At 40.1% G+C, this 19,286-nt stretch overlaps 1 protein-coding gene across 2 annotated transcripts; it reads left to right on the top strand.

Moving 5' to 3' along the window:
- Nucleotides 1-6,018: 6,018 nt before the first annotated feature.
- tuft1a (tuftelin 1a) lies at nt 6,019-19,149 on the top strand. Of its 2 annotated transcripts, none has more exons than XM_039806483.1 (12): nt 6,019-6,239; nt 13,768-13,845; nt 14,865-14,966; nt 15,069-15,155; nt 15,396-15,446; nt 15,597-15,683; nt 16,673-16,783; nt 16,900-17,123; nt 17,227-17,332; nt 17,438-17,521; nt 17,754-17,848; nt 18,118-19,149. In XM_039806483.1, the coding sequence occupies exons 1-12, from the start codon at nt 6,180-6,182 to the stop codon at nt 18,188-18,190; spliced, it is 1,158 nt and encodes a 385-aa protein (XP_039662417.1). In that variant the 5' UTR covers nt 6,019-6,179; the 3' UTR covers nt 18,191-19,149. The 2 variants fall into 2 exon arrangements, with proteins under 2 accessions (XP_039662417.1, XP_039662416.1); XM_039806482.1 differs by lacking the exon at nt 6,019-6,239 and adding an exon at nt 13,136-13,246.
- Nucleotides 19,150-19,286: the final 137 nt, after the last annotated feature.

The following is a 19,286-nucleotide window of genomic DNA, read 5'->3' as shown; positions in this document are numbered from 1 at the left end:
ATGTTTAACAATTGGAGTCAGATATGACTGGCTTTCTGCCCACTTAAGTGTAAGCTTACACTGAACAGCTCACCATACCAGAGAATTTCTTTGAAAGTCATTTGGCTTCATTGGAAAAGTATACTGCTGGAGGAAGTCAACACATCTTTTACCCAGAAAAAAAAGGGAATGCGCAATAACACACCAATTCTACTTTGGTAAAATGTACTTCAGAATGCAAGTCATTTCCAAATTGGTGGTATGTCAGTGTTGTGGCCCCAGAAAAGGTTTAATACCATGTAATTTATGAGGAAAGACTCATACACACTAGCCTTTAGCAGCTCTATTCTAAATAAAAGTGTGAAATGTAAAATGTGAACAATATACAATGTGCAACAAGTATGAACAATATGTGTAATAGACTAAAAATTACAAGCTAACTTAGAATTATGATAAGGACTTTAACAGAATCACATTTGATAGCGCATGGTCCAATGTTTAAAGGAGCACGTCACAAGATAAGGGAGATGGATCATGTTTGTGTTTCGGCTGCAGGGCAGTGCTTCTCTGGAATTTGAGGTTTGTTACTTATTGTTCAACAGAAGTGTGTTGCTGAATGAGTTATTTAATAACACCTGCTGGAGCTCGCTAAGCGTATCGATGTCAGGTCCTGTATCCTGCTTACCTCACATTCACAGTCTGATTACAGCTTTGTCTTTTCACATCTCAAACACTGGTTTTGAACAGACAAATTGCTGTAGCCAAGCAGCTATTTTAACATGTTGTGGCAAGAAAAACACAGGTGTAACTAATAACATTAATAAATAAATAAAACAATGTAATTACTACTACTGAGAGCACTTAAATGGAATGGTGCCATTATTAATGTTACTAATCATGCCTGTGCTGCTATGTCCAAATGTCCGGCTATGAAAAGGGTTTTAGATTTAGATGTATCCCTTATTTCCTCAGATGTATAGATTAAATTTGTTGGGACAGTAAAACATCTAATCTGCACAAGCCTTCCTTCCTGTGTGGAGTGGAAATACTGTACAGCATCTGATAAATCCATCTCTCTTGTAGCTGTACGGGCTAGGCCCCGTCATTCCCTGAACATGCTGCAGCCACAACTGAGTGCCAGTGTTGTTGGTTTGACCTCTCATCTCTTGTTGCAAAATTGTTTTTGTTCATCTGAGATAAGCACCGTGCAGGGCAGAAATCAACTCGGCTGTTGATACAAGAGGGCCACATTTCCGTGTGTGGACACACTCACACATTCATGTGATTATTGTGTTCACACAAACCTGGATAAATAGTTCAGGCTTCTACTTTACCTTCTAGACTTTAGCTTTCCCTGTAGCACAGCTGTCAACTAACCACATGTACAATAACACATACAACTGTAAATCACTATGCATAACACAGACCTACCTGCTAAAAAAACTCAACTAAATCTAACATTAAGTGTGTTAATTAAAGCAACAAGTGTTTGAAAGTGAAGCCACACAACACTGTAATCGTAATGCTGTTTTTTGACTGTTAATTTGCTCTATAGTGTAATGTTTTACAGCATGAAATCTGGATTTTGATTCAACTGTAATAAGCATTGTGCGGGGCAGAAATCGACTGAGTTGGTATAGCAGAGGCCTGCGTTTCCAATTGTGGACATATTCACAGATTTAAACCATCATTCTGTTCACACCCACACACCGAATAATTTGGGCCTCCATTTCTACATACCATCATAAATGCAGAAATATATCAGCCTCCTTCTTCACTGACCTTAGAGGGGTGGGAAGTAGTAATCAGCCCACCTGCCACACCCTATCATGATAGATTTCAGACAAATGAATAATGTTTGTTTGTTGAAGGTTGAATGATGAAATCAGGATTGCGGTGTGAGATGCATGCCGCTACAAGCAGCAGAGGCCTGCCTCTTGTGGTTGGTACCGTAGGTAGTGATGGATGGTGTGTTGCTGCCAGGAGCACCTCAGGGTGAGACACTTCAGGAATGTGTGAAAACAGGTTGAAGGAAACTTCGACAGAACTACAAGCTATTTAGAAAGTAACTGCTGATCCAACTCATCTCTTTTCAAAAAAATCTGTTTATGGTAACAGAAATAAATCCACGCCTTTATTCTTCATGGAAAAACCTTTTTATGACTTCAGGCATTTTTCCTACATTTGAAAGAGAGATGAAAGTCAGGACCCTGGAGGGAGACTTCACCAACTCCTCTGGTTATTTATGAATTTACATCCTATTTGGCACACATAAAAAGATTGTGTTTGAATATTTTGAGACACCACAGTGGCGTCAGAAGTGTACGGGTCTCTTGCTGATTTTGACAGACTTACTGTACCTCCTGTTGTGCTATTGTTGATCTACAAAAGACCTGAAAAGCCCTTTTTTCTCTCCTGGTTGCCGGGAATTGAACTTTAAATGATTTACTTGGAACAAATACTATGGCATGAAGTGATCACGCCTTCAATATTTGCTGTAGAACCAGATGCAGTGTCCATGATACCAGTGCTACACCTACCATCCATTGTGACCAAACCTGTACAGTGCCAACAAGTTGTGTACAGTACCTGTTTTGCTAGACTATAAGTTATGAGTAAACATACTTTTCCTGGGTGGGATTGGGTTTCAATATTATTTCAGCTTTCAGTCACACGTTTTAACCAGAGAGCTGATTTGCCAAGAGCTGGGTGTGTTATGTTTTGAAATCTTGTTGTGTTTGCTATTCCATACTGTATGGTTGCTGAGACAGAACGCAGCCCTAACATACACTTATTTCCATCTGCCTCCAGGTGTTCCCCATGTGGGAATACAAGTCTTCCAGGCTCGGATGCAGTTGGTCAAAAACAATGACAAATGGCGTAATTGTTCTGCATTAACATTCAAAAAGATAACAAATAAAAATCAAATAAAAAGATAAGGAGTGGTCAGTGCTGTACATAGCTATCGTGTTCAACAGATAGTCAGGGCCAGGATTTTAGAAATACTGAGGTCATGACAACACAAAAAAAAGGTCTCTAAAATGTTTGAATATTTGTAATATTACATCTAATTATGAAATCATATTTTGTGCCAATTTACTGCTACTCATTCCAGGAAAGTTTAGAAAATATAAGGACATTACGACCTGTAAAATACAGTGTCACCGTTTTATTCCCCTATATGAATTTTAAAATGGTCCATTCTGCCAGGAATTGTGTTGTCATGACCTCAGTATAGTTGGGTGGGTAATTAAGAAAATTGAAACAAAATAAATACAGAGAACATGACCTCAGTGTCTTCAATGGTACTGTAGGGCCCTGATGATAATTATAAAGATGACCGTTCCCTATGAGGTTCACTTTGCTAAACTAGAGTATATGACTACAGTTACAGTGTCATCATCACTGTTTTTGAGAAAGCAGCATCGTTGTATCACCACACACTGACTCTGTGTCATCCTGTAGTGCACTTTTAACCCTTGACCACATCTTATTCACACTTAACCAAAACATGAGCTTTTTCTGTCTCTTCCTGTTTATTAGTCATTGGTCATCTGATTTGATCTAATGGTCTCATTCATACAAAAAGCAATGGAAACATTGTTGTTATTATAATTTCATTTATTTAAAGTAATATTTAATTCAGCTTTTATTTGTTCCCACAAACAACAACAAAACTTGACTGACCACACTATTCTTTAATTATGAGGCTCTACTAATAGGAGATTAGCAGAATGTATTTTCCATTTACAATATAAGGGCACATTCAACAACTGGCACAATCAAGTGTCTTTTCTCCATTGAAGTGACATAAAAGACATTTGATTTCTTTTTATTGACAAGAACAATGTGTGAAACTCGAGAAATAAAACAAAATGTAATATAAAACATGCCGTTTTTAAAATGATGAATACATAAAACTAAAGATTAAATTGGTCATTGTCATCGTCAGTATAAGAAGAACAACATGCAAGAACAACATGCAGTGCAATTTTTGTACAATGAGATCAGATCTGCTCCTGTGGGTGGTGGTGAAATAGTCTTCTTGTGGTGTTCTACAAGCCATTGCTGTATTCAACCACAACAAAATGTTTCCTATACACTATTTTGATTATTCTGAAACCTGCAGTGCACCCTGGCCATTTTTTACTGCATGCTTCAGCAGAGTGCTGTAGATGGCTCATTCAGATTAGGAACAACTAATTTTTCAACAAGACATTAGAACTCAAACTGTGCCTCTGTACCAAACGGTTGTGTTAGCACAGGATTCTGACTCACGCTGCAGTCTCAGACTTGGACGTACAGTAATGTAAACACATAACTGTCTGATCTGTGGATCAGTCTGTCTGAGAGTGGTCGACTGTGTGATGTAAACACATAATTATGACTCATATTATTGCTTAGTAGCTGGGACACATGATGACATGCTGTAGTAGTAAGGTTGAGGTGTGTTTGTTGCCTGTGGGGGAATAATCTCATTCCAAATACTAAATCAACCATTAAAAACAACAACCACTCTCACATTAAAGTTAACTACATTCTTGGCAAGTTATCTAATGCAGGCAAGAGTTACCTGGAAACATTTACTTATTAACATGCACTTTTTGATATTGTTTTTATTAATGAATATAGCAAAATGTATTCATTTGTGAAATGTTAATGTTATTTGTAGTGTGAGTTGTTTCTGGATTCCTGGTTCAAATTCATTTAGCCTCATCCCCGGTATGCCACCGCGAGCTGTTGTTTGCTCCTCAACAGTCATTAATGCCATTAAAGTCTTTATCCAATTTGAGGTCTGTGCCGTCCTGGATCAGCTGCTGCTGGAATCAGCTGAACGCCAGCAGGGAAACTCGTTCTGTTATTTGTGCTTTGTCAGCTTGTCGCTTATGTGTGACCTCAGTCAACTTTAGAAAATATGCTGTTCATGTTTAACATTAATGTTGTATAAACACTTGACATTAATAGACAAAAAACGTCCATATCCCTGATTCATTTTGCATTAGTCTTCATACTGTAGATATATTCCATTGCTGTTGACAACTTGGCAAGCACACTACAGAGTTTTATTTTTCTGAATGTGTCTCAACTGGTTTCCATACATTTTCCTATGGTATAAAAAAAAAACGTGTGTCCTATGCTGTACAGATTGACTTGACTTAACTTTAGGTCACAGTGAGAAAGTCAACATTATTTTTTGTTAAAGTTGCATTGTCTTTTTTGTGGTTATATATTTACAAGTACAGACTGAAGTGAAAAGCCTGTGCTGCACTAACTACACAAGGAAACATATTAAGACAAAACAGTAGCATGATGTTCACTGTAGTATATGTGACTTATCTAAAGCAATGTCTCTGCAAATATACGGTATGGGAATTAATAAAAGAAACACACACACACACAAACAAACATATTAATAGGCATATTTTTTAGGAAATGGTGAGCAGGGGTTTAAAGTATAAATATTTATTTATTTAATTTTTTTTTATAAATATTGGCTATATACATTTGTAACTATATGTAAGTTCTGTTGGGAAGGAAAGTGAATTAGAAATAAGTTGTCTCTATAAAACATCTTTAAACGTGTCTTAAATCACTGAATGTAATACCTTGTATTCCATTGCATTGTAAGCTAATAGGAGACAGACACTTAAACAGGTTCAGTCAGGGGTTAAACCTCATGAATTAATAATTCAGTCTGGTAAACTGATCAGTGCTGTGCCCAGCATTTAGCAGTAGTTGACCATCTATAGTCCAGCTATAGTCAACTTAGAAAGTATATTAGTAAGTATTTCACCTATCAGCTCTATCATAGGCCTAAGACACTCTATGTGATCATCATGATGTAAAGCATTGATCAGAAGCATAACTCCACCATAGACAGTAAAAGACTCCCCCAGCCCTCTGACCCTCCCCTCTCAGATACTACCTGACCCTGTTTCCCTATTTGGCTGTTTCGGTCGGAGTGTGGGCGGGTTGGGTTTTTGTCGCTCACTCCCACAGTGACGTGATGGGAAAGTTATCACATTGTTCCTGAGAGGGAGGGAACAGACACAAGAGCGCACCGGTCTGAAGACTGATAACAGTAGCAGCTACTGTGGACGAGCAGCTAACGGGAAGTTCTTCTAACGGAGGGAACTTTATATAATTTACTTTAATTTATTTATTTATGCTTGTGTGAGGAGTATTTATTTATATCAAAGATGAACGGAGGGTCGAGAAGTCTGTGCACATTTGAGGACATCAGAAATCATGAACATGGGGTAAGCTACTCGGTTTGTCGGATTCCTTAATTTTCGTCTTTTTAATATATAATAATAATAAAGCGGATTTCTGTGTGTTTACTTCCTGTATGAGTGCATTATGGTCAAATACGCAATTTATGAATCAACCAGAAAACCAAAGGTAAAGGGTGTTTTTATTTTTGCCCACTCTGACGTTTGGATCTGTTGGCTCCATGTACAGTCTATGGTTGGCTTCTATTTTCACTTAAAATATTTTTCATTTTCAGTTTTTGTACTCTGACTCTGTGACTCTGCTCAGTTGTGTGGAGTGTATATCAGAGTCTCTGTGTGATTTTTGTGGTTCTGGATCCTCAGACTTCGTCTCCTAAGTGGTGTACTATTAACTCTGGCCTTGTTGTAATTAAAGTATTAGCCCATAAATCCCTCAAGTCCCAACACACACATAAAGGCAGACGTTCAGAATTAACCCAAATAACATCTGTGCCTGTCACAGGTGCCTTCTGCCCACATCATTTAAGGGCTTACAGTTGCAGTTGTGACAGACGGTGACAGCAGTTCAGGAGACAAACCTGTAAACATGCTTGTGCAGAATGTGCACCACCTGTGCATGTGAAGTTTTCTTAAACAGGATTAAACATCACACTTCCTTGATTTGCGGCACAGACTTTTCCAGATAGCCTACTTGTACTGTAAATGAGCGATCACGTAGGCTACATTAGATGGGCTTTTGTCTGTGGCCGCAGAGGTTTAATCATTTACCTCACCTGAAGGAGCAAACTGTAAACCTGCACTGAGGTTTATGAGGTTGCGGAGCAACATGACACTTTCACCTTATCAGCAGCCTCCTGCTAAGTTTAATACCTGTTAGCAGAGACAGAGCCACTGAGCTCATATCAGATGATATTCTCTAAAGAAGGGCATTACAGAGAGCAGTGATCTCCACCATGATTATGTTCAGTTAGATCAAACTAAGTGTGATTAGAGCAGAATTTGAGAGCCAGAATCAACATTTGTGTCAATAATCTAGACCAGGGGTGTCAAACTCAATTTCACCAAGGGCCACACTGGAAGAAAGAGAATCACTCCAAGGGCCAGACATGGAGATTTTATTGGCATGCTTTTATTTAATCGAAAAAGTCAAATATCTTTGACTTTCTTATTGCATGTGTCATATAGTCTTCTCACTTAGAGTTTGGTCCACATAAAGCCCTGAAAAAGTCTGCAAAAAAGTTCCAAAGCCATCCTAAAATTTTGCAAATCAAGCTTAACATTGATTACATTTTCTAAGTAGGCTAGCACACAGCTGACTCACAACAACCTCTTTCACAGCCGGAATATGCAAACTCTCTGGTTCTGTGGAAATTTCTGAGTCTCAAAGTCAGCGAATTTGCCAAATTCTGTTTTTGAGTGTTGCGTAATTGCAATTGTTTCCCATGCTTTTGGTTTTGCGCACAACTAGGTAGGCCAAAATTGATTGTGAACCTAAATTGATATGCGGGCCGGATCATAATGTGCGAGGGGCCGGATTTGGCCCGCGGGGCTTGAGTTTGACACATGTGATCTAGACAGTTAAGTAAAGTAAATATCAGTTACTGTTGTGTAACTGTAAACAAAGGTCAGAGTGTACAAAGGGCAGCTCCACTCACACACCTAATAAACTGATTGTTTGTGTTGAGGAATGTCTCCTGAAGCAGTATGTGAAACTTCTGTTTAATCTATTTTACATTGCATTTTAACATGCGACTGATAACACATTTGCATGAGCGTCATACAGAAAACAAATTAATCTCGATCACAGTCAAATCCAGTAATCAAACAGTCACCCACCTATACAGTTATTTACATAGCTGATATGGTTATTCAGGTCAGACTAAATAGAACAACAGAGGTATTTTACCTCTACTGTACATGTAATCTTTCATAGTCACTTATTAACACTAAATATCAGAGAGAGGTCAGTCCATGAGGATACATGAGGCGAGATAGTGTCATGAGGCAGCAGCGAAAGGCCTTCAGTGGGGGTTTTCGTTAAAAAGTGTCTTTCCTGGAGTGGATATGATCTGAAATAAAACAGGAGGAACAACCAGGCCTGGCTTTGAAACAAAATGTTACTGTAAAGTTTATAATAGCGACCAAAATCGAGCTATTATTTGTAAATCATTTGAAACTTCTGGCACAATTTCTCCTCCCTAAAAACCCAGTGTATTGAGAAGATTTTTTTCTTTGAGGGCACTTCTAAAAAATAATGCCGCAATTATCCCTCCACAGTTTCCCTGCGCTGTGTGACTTAACACATTCCTTCTGTCTTTCCTCATCCTCAGACATCATCTCAGTCAGGAGTGTCTGACGTTACTGGCTGGGAATGAGCCAAACATGACAGATAGATCCATCAATGTAGAGGAAAGGCAGGAGAAATATGCCAGATCACACCTGGTTCGCATGCCACACAGAGCAGGAAAAAAGATGACTGTCGAAATGATAGTGAGAGTCTGTCCTGATGGCAGCTCTCAACTGCATGACTCCGATCCTGGACTAGCTGTTTACCATCAGCGTTCACCTGTTCAGGTTCTCACATGATGGTAACACACAAGCAAACCTCCCAATGCCTCACTTCACATCTCCGTTTGTCTCGGCCCTTTAGACTTTATGTAAAGTGCTCATATAATGCTTTTTCCCTTTCCTTTATTGTGTTTTTTTATTTATATATATATATATATATATATATATATATATATATATATATATATATATATCTTTTGTTGTGCATGTTATAGGTTTACAAAGTGAGAAAGCTCAAAGTCCTCCCCAAAGGGACTTACCATCTCCAACAGAAAACACTGTTCACAAACTGCTCCAAACAGCTCTATTGTAGTCCAGCCTTTATTTCCGTGATGAACGTGCGTCACTTTGTAACACAAATTATAATGCTCGCCTAGCTGCTAGCATGGCACGCCCTCATACTCTACAACTGACTAGCTAGCTGTGCTGACCTAGGTACTGCGCATGTCCGACTCCCAACAAAGATGGAACAGAAGTGAGATTCCTCACTCTGTAGCTAAAACAGAGAGCTCAACACACAGGGTGAAAACAGGCGCTGCAGCAAAAATATGGTGTTTTTTGAAAATAAAACCATGTAAACCTATTCTGATATAACCTTTAAATACAATAATGAACCTGAAAATCAGCATAATATGAGCACTTTAACCTTTAACTTAACCCTTTACTTTGTATAGACTGCTGGCTGACTGAAGGGCAACAATACTCTTCACTACCCTGGAAACTACAGCTCCATACTAAAGGATTTAATCCCAAAACAGGACATACGTAAAAAACTCTAGCTGCAACAAAATTTATTTTCATTATTGATTAATCTGCTAATTCTTTTCTTGATTAATCATTAAAGTGCCCATATTATGAAAAAAACACTTTTTCTGGGATTTGGGGTGTTCTTTTGTGTCTCTGGTGCTTCCACACACAAAACCATGCTGTTTTGAGTGAGATACGGTTTCTGAATGTGTCCTGCCTTCAGTCTCCTGGTGAGCTGTTCAAAATCGTCTCGGACTGTGACGTCACAATCCGAAATGAGCTGGCTAACCGCAACCGTTAGCTCGTAGCGTTAGCATTAGCATGCTAACGCTAATGCTAACACTAGCATGGTACCTCGTTCTCAATAGCAAAGCACTGCTACAACACACACAAGTTCACCATAATCTACAAAAGAACTACTTACATGTGCGCCCTCATTTAGAAGTCTCCCAGCTAATCCTGCCTTGCAACTGACTGAAGTTGGAGAAACAACCTGTCTTTTACTTCTATGGAGCTAGCTAGCTGACATGATCTACATCTGAGCTACTGAGCATGTGCGAGTGCAATCAAAGATAGTACAGAAGAAGAAAAGAGGTCTCACTCTGTAGCTAAAACAGAAACCAGGTGAAAAGAGGATCTACAGCAGTGAGAGAGAGCTGTGCAGTACAACAAAAATATGGTGTTTTTTGAAAATTAAACCATGTAAACCTATTCTGGTACAACCTTAAAATACAATTATGAACCTGAAAATGAGTATAATATGGGCGCTTTAAGTCTATGAAATACCAAACCAGTGAAAATCACAATTTTCCAGAAAGTGACATTATAAAGTTACTTGTTTTGTCCAACCAACAGTCCAAAACCCAACTTCATTAATTATCCTCATATATTGTCAATATGACTATCATATAGAAAAGCCAAACATCCTCATATTTAAGAGGCTGGAACTTGCAGGAGTTTGGCATTGATGCTTAAAAATGACTAAAATGAGAACTAAATTATCAAAATAGTTGGCAATACATTTTCTTTCAGTCAGCCAATCAATTAATCGACTGATCGTTGCAGTTCTTGTTGAGCAGTGGTCAAAACGTGTCTGCACAATTTGAGTATCAGTAGTCAGTATCAGTTAAGTATGGAAAGTTGGCTTTGAATGCTTACATTGTTAGTCTTGTTTGCTTATTCTTAATATTCTTAAATATTTCCTGATCTTAGTCATCATTTTGAAGTTCATTTCAGCAAAGATCAGCTGCTTATGGTATGTTGTATAAGTAAGGTAACTAAACTCGGTAATGGGCACTGGTTTTAAAACATAATACCTGCAGCCCGAGCATTAGCCCTAGTCGGCTCACACCTGTCGCCTCCGAGGCTGTAATGTACCTGGAAAGAAGACAGTGACAGGTGACAAGTGACATCCGTGCAGCAGGTGTGGGAAAGCAGCTCATGAGAGGGATAATGTGATTTAATGTATGTTGAAGTTCACACACTTGTGAAATGCCGGTACTGTACAACACCTGCAGGCACACAGTGTTTTACAGTGTAGGGCCACAATACCTGCTGCTGCCTGAGGTTAGGAATCTGAACATCATGATCTTTTTTAAAGTGCCACAGAGCTCTAAAGTATATTTAGTTTGTATGCCCCAAATTCAGCAGCTCTCTCTGTTTATCAGCAACATTCCCAGGTTGGCAGTCACTTCTCAGCTAATTTAACCCACAAGATTTACAGGCCTCCTGATGCCAAAGTCCAAAACAAAAAGCGTCTTCATACTCTTTAAGCCTTTCAGCCCGTCCATACCCCGTGATCTTTTGTGCTCATTGTTGGTGCACCCAGCAGTGTGGATGCTGTGTGCTTAGTTTCAGGTTGCCCTGTTAGTGTGTACTTTGAGTTATTGTGTGTATGTGTGTGTATTTTCTGTGTGTGTAGTCTGTGTATGTGTGCGTGCATACGTCACCGTCCATGAGAACATCCAACTGGTCCCTTTGTCTGTGTTCCCAGGAGGTCTAGTATTACAGATTGTCTTTTGAAGGTGTGTGTGTGTGTGTGTGTGTGTGTGTGTGTGTGTGTGTGTGTGTGTGTGTGTGTGTGTGTGTGTGTGTGTGTGTGTGTGTGTGTGTGTGTGTGTGTGTGTGTGTGTGTGTGTGTGTGTGTGTGTGTGTGTGTGTGTGTGTGTGTGTGTGTGTGTAAAAGGAAAATATGCAGAGAGACTAGTGTGTAAATAGTCGATGGGAGAGGTAGGATTAGCAATTCTTTGTTTGGTCGCCTATGAAGAGCCAGAGAAGTTGTATAATGATGGATTCCTTGTTAACAACACTCTCACTGTTCCTCCCCCTTTTCTCCCCCTCCTCTCTTTTCCCTCCCCTAATCGCTGTGCCTTAAAGAGCTTCCAGGTGCCTGTAATCTGAGAGGAAAGCATGTTGAACCATAGGGGAATTTTTGGCTTTCATTTCCCTGAGTTTTGTTTGTCGTAGTTGGACCCCTCACCCACCACCTATTGGGCTACTTCCCCTGCCTTTTTTATTGTTCCTGTTGCCAGTTTACTTGCGTTTTATTCCCATCTGACCCTCACTGCTTTCTCTCCATTACTGTTTTCCTGAACAGAAAACCAGCTACTCATAAAGGCCTTCTGTTGTCTGTACAACACATTGCCTTTTCTCTAATTCTTTCTTTATCACAGCATTACACAATACAACCCAGTTCATTTCCCCTGTCTGGCTCACATCAAGGCCAGGGCGTATCAGACATGGTTTCGATGCAGAGGGAGAGATACAGCAGTTACTTTGATTGCCACTCTTACGGTAAACTGCGAAAACAATTGATTTTGAAATAGGGCTGCAACTAACGATTATGTTCATTATTGATTCATCGTTTTGGTCCATGAAATGTCAGGAAAAAATAATAATGAAAAAAGTAAAATATAGTTTCCTAAAGACCGACATAATTTCATCAAATGTCTCAACTAACATTCAAAGACTTGAAGATATTCAATTTATTATCACATAAGTCAAAGAAAAGCAGCAAATCCTCACAACTGGAATCTAGAAATGTTTTGCTTGAAAAATGACTAAAAGAATTAATCAATTATTAAAGTATTCGCCAGTTGTTTTTTTGTCTAATCAACTAATCGTTTCAGCTCTAGTTCAAAAAGACCATTCTTGATGTTGGAATGAGCAGTTGACGAAACATTTCCATTTTGCACTTAAAGTACGTTTTGTCCATGTTGCCTTTTTAAAGTTGAGCTTCTTTTTCAAGCTTAAAAAAGCTCAGAATAAAAATTGTAAAAATCACTGTACAGGTTAGACACACACACACACACACACACACACACACACACACACACCGCCTCGGTTATCTTCTACCAGACGCTCTTCTATGTAATTGGTTGCATGTGTGTGTTTATTTGTGTTTACGGTATTTAACCACAGAACATTGCAGCCATTTCTTTGCCTGTTCCGATATCTCAGACTTGACATGACACCAGGACACAGTGAATACATGTGGGAAGATAAACAGAACAAGATGTGTTTGGCTGGAATGAGTAATTAAATGTCTCTGACCTCCTCCCTCACATCCGCATATTTGTACTTGCACACACACTCACTGGGTATCACTTATAAGGGGGTTCCCTATGCTGGAGGACACACACCCGGTCACATCCCGGTCGAGACTTTTCCTGTTAAAGCGACTTCTCTCCTGCGAGAGACTAAAAGAAATAACTGGGCAGGTTTGTGTGTTTCGCTTTATAAAGCGTTCTGAGCATTGTTTTCTCTCGGACTAACTAGTCCCTCTGATATTGCTGGTGTGCCAGATAGTTTATGGCTACTGTTGTCATGGAAATGTTGTCATGGAAATGTTCTGTCTTGTTTGAAATTACAGTTTCTGCCCACTTTCCCAGAAATCCAGCCACTGCTTTCAATTGGCTGTGAGCGCCTGGAGAGTTTCCGCCTAACGTCCCTCTGACGTCCATAGCACACAATTTAATTCAAACAATCTGTCTCTGTGCAGCTGTGTAAAAAACTTTAGCTTTCTCTCTGACGCTTGTATCTCTCTCTCTCTCTCTCTCTCTCTCTCTCTCTCTCTCTTACTGGTTACTCTCTCCCTCTTGTTTGTTTCAGTGAGTATGACTCAGTCTCTCCTCCTCTTTTCTTCCCCTCTCCTCAAAATAGTCCTCAATCAGTCTCTCCATCACATAACGGTCTCTTTGTGGATTCACCCAACGTCTCATTTCTTCATTGTCTTTTTCAGGAGGGGTGCAGGCGTCTGCGGCTCACACTGCACGACCAGAGCCAGGCCGCTCGGAGCACGGAGCAGCACAGGGACAAGGTAAGAAGAACTTCCTGGACATTATTATAACTAAGGTTATAACCTTGACTGTAACACCAGTGCGGTGGAATAACATGCTTTAGATTACATGGTTTGGATACTTGAGGGTTTAAGATATGCTTTTACTATGCATTTACTTTTCTTGAATGGATGCAATGTGTCAGATTTGTTGTACGTCATGAGGGAGAATAGTCTTTCTCTTTTCTCTCCGATAGTATGTGATAGTATGCAATTTCTTTGAATGAGAAAAATGAGAAAACAGTAGCACCCAGTGCTACTGGGTGAAGGTGCTATCATTCAGGCCATATTTGGATGAAAACATTCCCAATGATCCTCCTGAGTAATTAGCTCAGAGCTATTGTGCATTTACACATGTATCACGGCACATTGCTACACGTAAACTGTACACAGACACAAATTGCTTGTAAACATGCCACAGCTGCGATCGGCTTTTCATTACGTGGTTCTCTCACAAGGCCACTCAAAACGTCTCAAGACAACCATCGTTCTCCCAAAACCAATGCCAAAGTTAGATTTAAAAAAATGAGACCACCAGAGCAGCAGAGTTACCTAACCTCTCCCTATCTCCTTATATGTGTCTCTGCTTATGGTGTCATCCAAGTCTGAATACTACTTCCAAAGAAGCACCAGATGTTTATGGGTTAGTCTCCATAGTGATTACGGCTAAATATTTCTGCCTCCTGATTATAGAGTCTCAGTCAGTCACACACACACACACACACACACACACACACACACACACACACACACACACACACACACACACACACAATTTTAATAACATCATTAATTTAATAATTATTAAACGAAAGTACTCCTTCTCCTGTTCTGTGTCTTCAGTGTCGTGTTGCAGTACTCATGAGAAACATGCTTCAACTCCTCCGCCAGCGTCAGCAAAACACAGTGACGATGTTTGGAAATGCATCACACCCATCCACACATCCTCACGCAACACAGTGCATGCCACATTGTTAACTCCTCTGCTCTCTAATCTTCAGCCAGTTGGACGAGCGTTTGCGCTGGTGCAGCCGCCCACTGACAGGACATCCCTGACTCCTGAACCGGTCAAATCGACAGAGGAGCAGGTGGAGGTTATCAAGGTGGGTTTGGCCCACTGGCTGTTGTTTTTGTAGAAATAAATGGTGTATGTTTGTTTCGTGGTCGTGCTGGTGTTTTAACATCCGTGTCTCCCCCTGTTCCAGGTTTATCTAGAGGCCCGCAGACAGGAGCAGCAGAAACACCAGCAGAGCCTGAAGATGTTGTCAGACGAAGTTTCCCAGATACAGGAGGTCAGTCTCTGGACAGTATTTATTCTAGCTCTGACACACATTTTAAACACTGTATCCTGGATTATGTAACAATTTGCATGTTTGCATCATGTAAATTCTTTCCCGCTTCCAGACTTCTTGTCTCTCTGTTGACAATAAAATATTGTGTTTATCACTTCATAAAACCTGGAACATACCCATGTTAAAACATTCTAAATGATAGTATCTCATTATCTCACGATATGTCTGTATTTCACACAGGTGAGGTATTGCCTGAAGACGCTGAGGGAGCAGATGGCAGCCAAAAACAAGGTAGATCTTTTATGAGCTGCTTTGTTGCGCCCGCCGCCCGGCCTTACCATTGTTCACCCTACATCCTGTGTGCTTAATGCAATTTCCTCCACTTCTCTCATCTTTGTCTTTCACTCTTTCCTTGCTGACTTCCTTCTTTTCTCTCTCCAGCCGGTGACAAACGGGTGGAAAGTTGGTCTGCCCTTCAGAAAGAGCTCCGCGCCTGCCCCCAGCGGAGGAGCGAAAGCTGACGCACAGGTGAACATTTATAGTTGTAAATATAGAGTATGTGTGTGTGAGCAATGCACACATCAAATTTTGTCTATTTGTCCACTGTCTGTGTTTTCCTCTGGACAATGTTTGCCAGTGTGTTTCGTGTGATGCCTGTAAAGCGATCCCCTCCGAGAGGCACACAGGTAGGAGGAGGTATAAAGTTTAAGAGAGAGACAAACAGGCATGGGATATACTGTAGGAGAAAAAGAGGATTTAAAATGGCAGCGAGCGTGTATGCTCTTAGCACCCAGGGGTGTATGAAAATGTGTGAGAGAGCCGTTCCAGAACACACTGTTCCGCTCCCTACATGTGTTATTGTGTTCAGGCCCTCCTCATTGTTCCCAGCATTCCACAGATGCCTCTCCTTTAATAGTTTTGTTGCTGTCTTTGAGCCACACACACACATTTAGCAACCACCACCGACCGCGTGTGTGTCAGTGATGTTTTGTACAAATACAAATAGAGCTGACAACACTGTGTTTGGTTGAATAGTTATTGTGCCAATTATAGCATTTATCTGTGACTCATGCTACATTTCACTCACAGAAGTGTTGCAGAAATTAGGAGGGAAACACTGGTCGCCATCCAACTGCTCAGTGACGCACATTGACACGCCTTTTTACATTATGTCATCATGAAAGTATCTATCTATCTATCTACATATCAATCTATCTATTGTAACGTTTTTAAGCCATTCATTTGTACAATAAACTATAAATTATGTTTTATGGTTTTACACTAAACCAAACACTTTACATTAAATCACAGTTTGTGTGGGCTTTTTGATGCTGATTCACAGAAAATGGCCCTTTTAATGTCCAAGTGAATACAAATCTCTACAACATAATTCAAATTAATTACAGTCAGTATTTAACTGACCCATCTATTGGGTTAACATCTGGACTCTGACTTGTCCACTCCAGGACATTATGGTATCTATCTGCTAATCTAAAACTTGATTCTTTCTCTACTAGGAGGCAGATGAAGAAGCGGAAAGAGTCAAGCTGAGGGAGGTCAGTAAGCGCTTGTATGCACAGCTACAGGAAGCAGAAAAGAAACACCAAGAGGAAAAAGAGAGGCTGCAGGTAACGCACATATACAGAGCTTCTTTTTACATTCATTATGCATCATTACAAATAATATAAACTGCATTTCGGTTGCACTGAAACCACTTTTTTTTTTTTTTGCGTGTCTCTTCCAGGCTGAAGGCAGCAGGCTGAGGCAGCATCTGAGCGACGAGGAGGAGAAGTTGAAGGTCACCGAGGAAGCCAGCGAGAGGAAAGACAAGCGCATCGACGAGCTCCAGAGGTTGCTGGGAGGGATGGAGCAGGAGAGCGCCAGCCTGCGGGAGGCAATACGCAACCGCGAGGACGAACTGCGCGAACTGCGCAAGATCAGAGAGGAGGGCCAGAAAGGGGATCAGAGGTCCGCTAACACAAACACATTAACAGAAGAAAAGATGCTTTATCAATCAGTGCCAATCAAATCATGAGATGCGTGTGTTCTAACTCTCTGTGTGTATTTTTAGGGCTGAGCAATTGGAAAAGGAGGTGGCTATTCTCAAAGAAAAGATCCACCATCTGGATGACATGCTAAAAAGCCAACAAAGGAAAGTCAGACACATGATTGAACAGGTGAGGCGCACATGTGTGAGACTCTATAAAGCAAACACATTGTCTCCGTGTTCATATTTGTGCAGGATTTACTGACTGACTGACTGTGTGTTTGCTCGTCTTTAGCTCCAGAACTCTCGCATGGTGATCCAAGAGAGGGACCGTGTGATCAAAGAGCTGGAGGAGAAAGTGGCTTTCTTGGAGGCTGAGGTACAAGTGCTGCTTATTGTCTTCTCCTATAAAAAGTAATTGTATGGGTTTTCAGTGGAATTGAGAATAAAGGGTCCGGGTTAAGTGGAAGTGAGGGACAGGAGAAAGGAATCTCTGCAAAGAGAGAGGAGATACGAAAGGGAAGGAGATGCAACCGCTGTCTGCTTTGTGGTCACATTACTTATTTTTATTGGTACTATGTGAACTGACCCCTGACCACCTGTGTGTGCAGAACCGAGAGATGCATGATCAGATGGACTACTTCCTGGGAGGGCAAAGGTCAAATTCCTACCTTTCATCAGAGCGCAACCCCCAGATCGTCTATAGGTAACTTATTTTTCCCTTCCTCTTAATATTTTTTTCACCTGCAAACTTTGCAAAAGTCCTACAGGGCCTTTTCTTACCCATGCATTAGTTACGAAAAATGGCATTTATTTTAATTTTATTAATTTTGTGAAACGGCCCAAAAATACAGTACATGCAAACAAAAATATTCACCTATTCTAGTCATACATTTGCATAGCACTTACTTTTGTGCTTGTTTTATGCTGTTTCAATTTACAAATGACTACTTTTGCTTCCTCTTGTCCCCTCAGTAAACCAATCAAGCCGTCCAACTCGTCCAGCAAACCGCTGCCTTTCATCAAAGTCATCGAGATCAGGTCATAAAGACACCCCGGCAGAAGAAAGACACGGCAGTTGTCGAGGAGGGCTCAGAACCACCACATATTTTCAACGCAGACTGAAACCAAACCGCATCTCTACGTCCACATCTGATCGCATTAATAGTTGGGATGTCAGAGTTGAGCTTCCTGGACTGTAACTATATCAACACTTCCACATAAACCACAAACACTCTTGAAGGATACGGTGTGATGTTTGGCGGCACACACACACACACATCAGGGCTTGCAGTGTGTCTTTGCTTAATGAATGAGTGTGTATGTCAGCTCTAATGTAGATGCATGAATGTAGACTTACAGTAGGCATACTGATTCCGCTGATGTGCATTTGAAGTTTTACGTGTAATACTGCGTACTGTATGCAAGTGTTTCCTTGTGCTGCCCTGTTTTGATTGTTATTTTAACCTTTGAGTTTATGACGGTTTGGCGTTGTCGTTCAAAACAGAACCGTTGAGAAAAGTGCAGGATGGCAGTCCACATACAGTAATGTAGCAAACACAGCTAACTAAGCTAAAGGTTACATGTAAAAATCATTAACCAGATGATCATCCTTTGTCCGTGTACTCATCCATGACTCCGTTCACTTTTCTGAGTGAATGGTATGCTTTAAATCTGTAAATATTGATATAGTTTATATAAGGTCAACACCCTGTGAAATGTTTTTTAAGCCCCAAACAACAATATGGCACTTCATGAAACTGAAACTGAGACAGCAGAAAGAAAAATGATGTCTGTGTTGGATGAAGATATTTCACATTACTGCTTCATAGAAGTGTCATTATTCTACATATTTCCTGTAAACCATTTCAGTTTCCTGTCAGTGTAAACAGTCACCTTGTTTTGTACATATTAATGGGATTTGATGTTTGTGATTTGATGTTTAAATTTCTACCTAACAACTTTCTCCTTTGTATTTATTTATATTAAATAAAACCTAAAGACCAATTGTGTAATAGTTTTTTATGAATTACATTCTAATCTATTATATGTAATTGTGGTTCTCAAAATAAATAACTAAAAAAAGAAATTGACTTCTTACTAGATTATTACTGTGGAGGGAGTGCCCTCTGCTGGACCATATG

The sequence above is a fragment of the Perca fluviatilis genome, chromosome 7, assembly GCF_010015445.1.
Source record: "Perca fluviatilis chromosome 7, GENO_Pfluv_1.0, whole genome shotgun sequence".
NCBI lineage: Eukaryota > Metazoa > Chordata > Actinopteri > Perciformes > Percidae > Perca > Perca fluviatilis.
This window is presented reverse-complemented; position numbering and strand designations above follow the sequence as displayed.